This window comes from Cebus imitator, unplaced genomic scaffold, assembly GCF_001604975.1.
Source record: "Cebus imitator isolate Cc_AM_T3 unplaced genomic scaffold, Cebus_imitator-1.0 Scaffold43, whole genome shotgun sequence".
Classification (NCBI taxonomy): domain Eukaryota; kingdom Metazoa; phylum Chordata; class Mammalia; order Primates; family Cebidae; genus Cebus; species Cebus imitator.
In genome coordinates, this window is record NW_016107358.1 from 8032741 (window position 1) to 8042380 (window position 9640).

The 9640-nt window shown below is 41.7% G+C and overlaps 1 protein-coding gene across 4 annotated transcripts in view; it reads right to left on the reverse strand.

The window, feature by feature from the left end:
• Positions 1 to 9640, reverse strand: part of RREB1 (ras responsive element binding protein 1) — a 150903-nt gene that overhangs the window by 61727 nt on the left and 79536 nt on the right. For all 4 annotated transcript variants that reach the window (XM_017526759.2, XM_017526757.2, XM_017526758.2 and 1 more), the window contains 2 exons: positions 5972 to 6061; positions 3667 to 3830 (listed from right to left, as the gene is read on the reverse strand). In XM_017526759.2, the coding sequence (XP_017382248.1) occupies positions 3667 to 3830; positions 5972 to 6061 (254 nt within the window). The remainder of the gene's footprint in view (positions 1 to 3666; positions 3831 to 5971; positions 6062 to 9640) is intronic.

Below are 9640 nucleotides of genomic sequence, written 5' to 3' on the forward strand. Positions count from 1 at the left end.
AAAAAAAAAAAAAAAAAAAAAAGCCACAGACCAGTATTTCTTAGGAATATAGATTTAAAAATCTTCAACACAATACTCACAAAACAAATCCACGAACATGAAAATGATTATATCCTAGAAAAAAGGGTAGTTTAACATCCAAAATAGAATAGGCCGGGCAGGGTGGCTTATGCCTGTAATCCCAGCATTTTGGGAGGCTGAGAAGGGTAGATCACCTGAAGTGAGGAGTTTGAGACCATCGTGGCCGACATGGCAAAACCCTGTCTCTACTAAAAATACAAAAATTAGTTGGGCGTGGTGGTACATGCCTGTAGTCCCAGCTACCCAGGAGGCTGAGGCAGGAGAATCACTTGCACATGAGAGGTGGAGGCTGCAGTGAGTCAAGATCACACCACTGTAATCCAGCCTGGGTAAGACAGAAAGACTATCTCAAAAAAACAAATTAAAAACAACAACAAAAGAATAAAGGACAAAAACAACCCAACCATAGACGCAAAAACAATCATCTGAGAAAAATCCAACACCTTTTCATGATTTAAAAAAAAAACCACACATACACACTCAAAAAACTAGGAAAAGAAAGAAACTTTCTCAAACTGGTAAGGGGCATTTATTTAAAAAACCCACAACTAACATCATATTTAATGGGGAAAGACTGAATGCCTTCTCCTTAAGATCACAAACAAGAAAAGGTGTCCATTCTCTTCACTTCTATTTGAAATTGTATTGCAGGTTCTAGCCAGACCAAGTAAGCAAGAAAATGAATACACACATGATATAGGATGACTTAAGAAATCCATTAAGTAACTACTAGAATGAATAAATGAGGTAAGGTTGGAGGAAACAAAATCAATATATAAATTTTAACTGTATTATCAATACACTAGCCATGAACAATTGAAAAATTAAATTTGAAAACAACTCTACTTATAATAGCAGCAAAAATAATCAAATATTAAGAATAAAATTAATAGATATAAAATTTGTACTCTGAAAACTATGAGACGTTGAAAGAAATTCACTAAGACTTAACAAATTGAAAAACATCCTATGTTCATGGATCCAAAGTTATATTGTTATGATGGCAATACCCCCAAATTGGAACTTTGAACAGTTTGTCAATTCCTAGACTTAAATATGAATTTACCACATGACCCAGCAATTGCATTCCTAAGTGTCTACCAAGAAAAATAAAAACATCGGCCCAGACAAAAAGTTGTACAACAATGTTGATAGCAGCTTTGTTCCTAATAATCAAAAAGTTGAAATGACCCAAATGTCCATCAACTAATGAAGGGATAAGTAAAATGTGGTATCCTATCCATGCAATGAACTATTATTTGACAATAAAAGGGAAACTGAAGCCCACTGAAGTGTACACTTTACCTGGTGTAATGTATGATGTATGAATTATACTGTAAGATGAAAAAAAAACACAAATGTAAATGAATATGGACATGCATGTATTCACGTAATACAGACATGACACCCAGAGCACCATAGCTGCAGCAATGATTATTTGTAAAACACATTGCCACACAGGTTATTCTAGAAGACAGTAACTATGTCGTTCATAGCTGTGTTTATCTCAATCATGTCTCAAAATGGAAATTTCCTGAATCAGGAGTGACTGGGCCTACTATCAAGAGATGTCTCACGGAAGATCACAGCGGTCAGTGGTCAGGGTCAAAACGCCACTAGGAGGATCCTTCTCACTAATGTGCCCACTGCCACTGCCAACCTGGAGCTGGCCCATGGGGAGTTTCACTAAGCAGGGACTCAGTAGGAAAAAGTGACGGAACCACCCAAGAGGGGAATAGGCAATAGCTCTAGGACCAGATTCTGAGAAGGGCAAATATGTAAAGGACAAAGGACTTAATAGAGGAGGGGCACGGGCAGAACTAAACAGAAGGTAAAAATAAATGATACCAACAAGCTGACATGGTGAAGAAAAAAAAAAAAAAAAACAGCTGCCAGGTGGGGTGGCTCATGCCTGTAAGTACTTCGGGAGGCCAAGGTGGGCGGATTACGAGGTCAGGAGTTTGAGACCAGCCTGGCCAAGTGAAACACTGTCTCTACTAAAAATACAAAAATTAGCCAGATGTGCTGGCACACGCCTGTAGTCCCAGCTTCTCAGGAGGCTGAGGCAGGAGAGTCGCCTGAACCCGGGAGGTGGAGGTTGCAGTGAGCCAAGATCATGCCATTGCATTCCAGCCTGGGCGACAGAGCAACTCCATCTCAATAAAAAGAATAAATAAATAAATAGCTGAAATGTGAAATATAATTGTAAAGTAGTCACACTACTCAATTCCTTTGCACCCAAAAACACTCCCAGGAGGAGATGGGGGCAAAGAGAATAACCCACCAGGACTGAAATTTATGATAAAAAAGCAAAACACTTTGTAAATTCCTAAAATAGTCACACTTTTCATGAAGTCATACTATACCTCACTTCTAAGAGTTTAGACTGAGATATTCACGGGCTTTAAATTATTGCAGCACAACTTACAAGTGCAAATAATAATAAATAACACTGAGTTCTTACTTTGTGCCAGGAACAATGCTGCTAAACTAGTTATCAGCTAATCCTCATCCTTATCCAATGAAGTAGATACAATTAAACACCTCCTTTTTGGGGGGTCAAAATAGCATGAAAGAAAATAATAAAACAAAAATCTCATTTTAAATATGAGAAAACTGGGGTACAAAGAGTTAAGCAACTTGCTTAAAGATAGAAAATTTACAAGTAGCAGTTGGGACTTGAAGTCAGGTACTGTACCTAGTTCCCAAATCAAGAAACTTAACCACAATATCAGTTATGTCCCAAGTGTACGTATAATAAACTGGGCCATCTCATTTTAGTGTTTATGTAACCAAATATAACTAGCATATCAATTTTATAATAGTTACATAAAGTTTTCTTCTGAAATAAACATGTAAGAAATGTGACTCAACTTTTTTAAAAGCAAGCAGAATAAGGACTGGACAGGAATACGGAAAAGTAGACCCCTCAAAACATGTTATGATAAGCCTATAAACTGTATTTTCCATAGGTTCACCCAACGCAATTTTAGTATGTCTACCACTCTGCTGTCTCCCACTCGAGTGAGCATCTTTCTCTCTCAAGAAGTAATGTCCTGACGTTTATCAGATTTTCCTTTTCTTCATTTTATCCTAGCTTATCCTGAAGCTCCAGGACGAGGCCACTTAACTATTGAAAGGTCCCAGACTTTTTTTTGTTTGTTTGTTTGTTTGTTTTGCAATGAAAAGATCTGTGAGGAATCTGGTAGGCATATGCAAGCATTTTTTAAATGGCAGGGCTACATGGATGCTATTCTTGGAGGGTTCTTCTTTTAAATGTGATAATCTGCCCACTTCTAGCACCCAAACAAACAAACTCCAGTTGGCAGAGGGGAAATGAATCTGTGTTTCATCCTGAAGAACTCTCAAGGGCCACAGACCTTGCCAAAGTACTTCGATTTCCCATGATCCAACACCTCTAATATTCCGGAGATACGGTGCATCTCTGGTTTTTCCATACAATGGACAGAATTCCAGAACTCTCTGTACATTTAGGCAAGTCTTCTGAAGGCTCAGAGGCCACTGTCCTGCCTGCCAACCTCCAGGTACCAGCCAGCTCCCCAAGCAAAGGGCACCCTCACCCACCTGTGCATGTTCCCATTGGTGGTAAATGACTGGCCACACACTGTGCACTTGTATGGCCTCTCGCCAGAGTGCACCAGCATGTGGCGATCAAGGGAGCTGGCCGAGCTCAGCGACTTCCCGCAGATGCTGCATGAGTGGTCAGCTCCTCCAGTGTCTGTGTTGTGCTGCAGAAAGCAAGGATCACACGGTCACTGAAGAAAATACGTCAAAAGCTCAGCTCTTGGGAAATGCAGATTCAGAGCTTTATTAAAAAACCAATGAACTTTCTTGGCTATGTGTTTCCCTTTCATTTTAAATATCTTCCTGAAGGGGCAAAATATATCAGGAAAGCAAGCAAATAAATATTCTGTATGATCTTCCATTCCCATGTTATGTTTTGAGAACTACTTCTATTGAAAGGCTCAGAAAGAAGTGGAGCCTTCCCAGGTCTTTTTTTGAACTACATACTGATTCACTGACCACATATATAAACTCCTATGAGCAGAAGGACTCTCAACAGTGAAGCAAATATGTCCTCACATTGAGAGTCAATGTCCCCTCTTCAGATCTGATGACTCAGGCCTGCCATCAGAGAAAGAGAACTGAAACTTGCACAGGGCAGAGAGTTTTGGCCTCTGAAAGACAGTAAAAATGAACATTTCTATCCAAAACCAAGTTACTTTAGTGACTTGATGTTATTCAGTGCTATGTTATGATTTTACAGGGCCATCAATCCTTCACTGTTATACACTCATCAATATTTTGTCATGAATTGGACATAGCAGAAGAAGGAGAAGGATAAACCTCACAATAAAGGAGAAAAGCAAAAAAGACCCCAAGCCAAGTAGATTTCCTGCTGTGTGATGTACATTTACACTAATATAAGGAAGAGGGTCGCAGCTATGATCTCATTATGTTGTAAGGAATTTGATTCAGACCAACAAGCAACATACAATGAAAGGTCCTTTAACTCGATGTTCGTTCAAATTTAAAAGTGGATTTTATTTTCTTTATTTATTTTGAGACAGAGTCCCAGTCTGTCACCCAGGCTGGAGTGCAGTGGCGCGATCTCGGCTCACTGCAACCCGCTCCCGGGTTCAAGTGATTCTCCTGCCTTAGCCCCTGGAGTAACTGGAATTACAGGCACATGCCACTATGCCTGGCTAATTTTTGTATTTTTGGTAGAGACGGGTTGGACAGGCTGGTCTCAAACTCCTGACTCAAATGATCTGCCCTTGGCCCCCCAAAGTGTTGGGATTACAGGTGTGAGCCACCAGGCCCAGCCAAAAGGGAATTCTGTGTTGACCTAAGACTTTGTCACAGAAATACACATACACAAAAATAATTTCATAACCACCCCCCAAAATTATTTAAAATAGTAAATTTAAATTAGGCACTGCTACAACTCGTCCATTAAAATCTAATTACCAGCTGGGTGCAGCGGCTCACACCTGTAATCCCAGAACTTTGGGAGGCCAAGGTGGGCAGATCACCTGAGATCGGGAGTTCAGGACCAGTCTGACCAACATGGAGAAACCTCGTCTCTACTAAAAATACAAAATTAGTCAGGCGTGGTGGCACATGCCTGTAATCCCAGCTACTCGGGCGGCTGAGGCAGGAGAATCACTTGAACCTGGGAGGCAGAGGTTGTAGTGAGCTGAAATCATGCCATTGCACTCCAGCCTGGGCAACAAGAGCAAAGTGCCATCTCAAAAAACAACAACAACAACAACAACAAAAAGCAAAAAACAAAAACCCAATTACCCTGCCCTCTGCTTAAGGAAGAATAATTTAAATAAAAAATAGGTTGGTCCGGCTGGGCGCGGTGGCTCATGCCTGTAATCCCAGCACTTTGGTAGGCTGAGGCAGGTGGATCACAAGGTCAGGAGTTCAAGACCAGCCTGGCCAATATGGCGAAAGCCCGTCTCTACTAAAAATACAAAAAAAATAGCCGAGCATGGTGGTGCATTCCTGTAATCCCAGCTACTCAGGAGGGTGAGGCAGGAGAACTGCTTGAACCCGGGAGGTGGAGGTTGCAGTGAGCTGAGATCACACCACTGCACACCAGCCTGGGTTATAGAGTGAGGCTCCATCTCAACAAACAAAAATAGGCTGGTCTGAAGGTAGTGAGTTATCTCAATTGATTGCTCACTGTGAGTGTTTAACTCCTTGTTCTACTCTTTCCCCTCTTCTCACTACTGCACTTTACTTAAAAAAAAAAAAAAAAAAAAAATTAAAAAAAAAAAAAAACAAAATAATCAGCACAAAAACCCCAGAATAAAAAAAAAAAAAAAAAAAAATTCAAAATAGAAAAGCGGTAGCCTACCTGGCGAATGTGCATGGTCAGCTGGTGCTGGGTAGTGCAAATCTTCTCACATAGGGGGCAGTTATAGGAAGACTTCTCCTCTTTCGTTTCCTAAAAAGAGAGATTAAAAGGGAAGATATATTTCAAATTACAGTCAATGAGTGCCTTTTCCTTCTGTAATAACCACTTGTGTCTATGTAGCTGAGAGCATGGGCTCCAGAATCTGCCCAGGTATGAGCTTGTGCAAGTTACCATCCTGTCTGCCTCAGTTTCCTCATCTGAAAGATGGGAAAAACAGTACCACCTACCCTACCACGCTGTGATGCAGGTTAAATTAACACATGCAAAGCACTAGGAACAGTGCTGAGATTATAGTAAGTGCTCAATAAATACTAGCATTCTAATTACAGATACCACTTAATCATCTGTGATGGCAAAAAATTAAGCATCGACTCACAGAAGAGCTAGAAAGGAATACATTTCTCCCCAAGTCCAACCTGGGTTCCAGGCACTATTTTCCATCAGGTTTCAGGGCCTCCAAGAAAATGAGAGATAATAAGATTCTCATCAAAAAAGCCCACCCTACCAAGAGGGAAGCCCTCAGTGCTGAGCTGTGCACCCAGTGGGCACGCTGTGATTCCTCTGCCCACTGCTGCATCTGCTATTTATTAACACTGCTTGTAAATAATCAATAAAAACATCACTCCAAGAAGACTGCTGTCCTCATCATGACAACTTTGATAGGAATGCCAACCCAAGCTAAGGATTTCCACAGAAGGTAACAAAAGAACCAACTCACTACTTGGTGAGGGGGCTCCTTTCATGTTCCCTCAGAACGCACAGGTCAAGCAGTATGTTTTGCCTTTTTAAGAAAAAGCCAATGTTGTTCACTAATCCTATGCTACAGATCCTCTTTCTAAATAATTCATGTAGAGTTCTAGGCTGTGTGCATCATTGACTCCTCACCCTCACAGTCCCTAAGCAACACAGTTCCTGTCTCCATACCCAAAACTAACTGGACCTAGGCTTGGATACCTCTCTCAGGAATTTGGAGTTGGGACACTCAGATATTTCTAAAGATCAGCAGAATCACCTGGGGGGCTTTTTCTATGCATTTAACCAGATTCTTGACATGCTACATCAGTCACTGGGGGACTGGGGTTGGAGGAGTGGAACCCCAGAAATCTGTTTGTCTCACAAGCTCCCCAGACGATGGTGATATGTACCCAGGTTTGAGGATGGCTACATTACTAAATTGGGTGATTATGAGCACTTGAGTTGAAAGTTCATGGAGAGGTGGGGCCAAACCCAAGAAGGCTTGCACCTTGGCAAGCCCAAGCCAGGAGAAAGTAGTGTGGAAGATGTCAGGGCTAACCCAACAGGATGGAGGGTACTGTCCCTAGGGTGGTATGCTCCGTCTAGGCTCTGGGTCATTTCCTGTCCTCGGGCATCTTTCAATAGATCACTTTTTACTTGTATTCATTTGAATGAGTTTCTGCTCCAGGCAAATAACACCAATTATTGAGCACTTACTATGTGCTAACTCTGTATACAGAACCGTCAGGGTTTTTTCACAACCACTAAGAGACGAGCACTATTACTGATGCCATTTTCTGGATGAGGAAACTGGGGTACAGAGAGACAAGTAACCTGCCCCAAGTCAGAGAACTATTAAGTGGTAGGCACAGCATTAAAACCCAGGCCAGCTGCTCCACAGCCCATGCTCTAAACCACTATGCTATAGTCTGACCAAAAGAAGGATTAGCCCCAAGGCACAGAAAGAAAACACTCTTGTGGTTGTGTATGAGAGATGATGAAAATAAAAGTCACCCTGAAGACTATAAAAACAAATGGCACCATAAACCAGATGGGTGGAATGAAGGCATGATGATGTCTAGCTCATAGCCACCTTCTCTCTAGCTCCTCTTCAAAGATAAACAAGTCTCATTCTAAGCAATAGGAACTTTAAAAAACAAAAACAAAAACAGAGTCTCACTGTTGCCGAGGCTGCAGTGCAGTGGCACAATCTTGGCTCACTGCAACCTCCGCTATCCAGGTTCAAGTGTTTCTCCTGCCTCAATCTCCCGAGTAGCTGGGACTACAGGTATATGCCAACACACCTGTAGAGACGGGTTTTTGCAATGTTGGCCAGGGTGGTCTCAAACTCCCGACCTCAGGTGATCCACCCACCTTGGCCTCCCAAATCAGGCATGAGCCATGGTGCCCGGCAGGAACTTTTTTCTAATCTATGGAATTGGGTCTGAAAACTAGGCATGCTCCACATTTTTTCACTTTCATAAAGAATTAAGGATATGGATTTTACAAAAGATGAACATCCTAGAGAGTGGGGAAAAAAAAATTCCCAGTCTTACTTATTCGTCATACTAAGGAGGGGATGTCACACTTTTTCAGCCCAGTTCTACGACTGCAGTCGGGGTAGAGCTGGCCAAGGACCCCCAAGGGGATGGGGGTGGGGGTGGGGGTGGGGAGAAACAAAAGCAACAGCAACAAAATAAGAACACTTGGTATAACAAGGATGGATGTCTCGCAGTCAGGCCAAAAGTTGGTGATGAGCTGAATCTCTGGGTTATTGTTGTCAAATTAGTAGATAGGTAATTTTATATACATAACATTTTTAAGTCACCAGCAGAATGTAAATACATGTTTAAAAAAAAAAAAAAATCACCAAGCCTCCAAGTGACCAGCCACAGGGAAACAAATTTTTTTTTTTAAATCATCTTGCACTCACCTTGCAATAGACAGCAGGCACACTGTGCAGCTGGTGGGGCTGACTGGTATTGATTATGGGGTGAATCATGAACTGACACCTAAATCTTTTCTGAGGCTGGCAGCAGTGTGCTAAGACCATCATACAGGTCTACAAAATCCAAGGTATCTGAGAGGAGGTCTACAGACCCAGATGTAATCTTTTAAAATGAACCAGGCCAGGAGTGGTGGCTCACGCTTATAATCCCAGCACTTTGAGAGGCTGAGGTGGGGGGACTGCTTGAGCCCAGGAGTTTGACGCCAGCCTGGGCAATATAGTGAATCCTCATCTCTACAAAAAATTTTTTTTATAATTTAAACAAAAACAAAGCCAGATATCACAGTAATTAAGACAGCTTACACAGATTAGCTGTATAGTTTATGAAACTAGAAATCAACCAAGTTCTGGAGAGAAATAAAGACCCTGTCTCTATTTAAAAAAATAATAATAATAAAATGAACCTAATAGAAAAGAGAGAGCACTGTGATACTGGAAGAGAGGCTCTACTGGAGAATTTCATTTTTGTTTTTTAAGAGGACATAAGGGTCTCATTATATTGCTCAGGCTGGTCTTGAACCCCTGGGTTCAAGTGATCCTCCCACCTCAGCCTCCCAAGTAACAGGGATTACAGACATGCCATCATGCCCATCACCCTAATGGAGAATTTTGAATCCAGTTATTGCAGCCATGCTGGTGGAAGGAGCACACTTCCTGAGATGAAAGACAAAATTAGCAGCTAATGTGATAACTAACCATTCCATAATGAAACAATCTGGCACCCTTGTCATCATCTGGCTGTGGCTAATCTCTCCTGGAAGTCTGAGCTCACACAGATGGGACTTTCCCCGGGCTCCCTCTCTCAGCCCTCCCTGTCTAGTCCACAGGTAAGGAGAATGCTTCCTTCTCCCCTATACTCTCTCCCC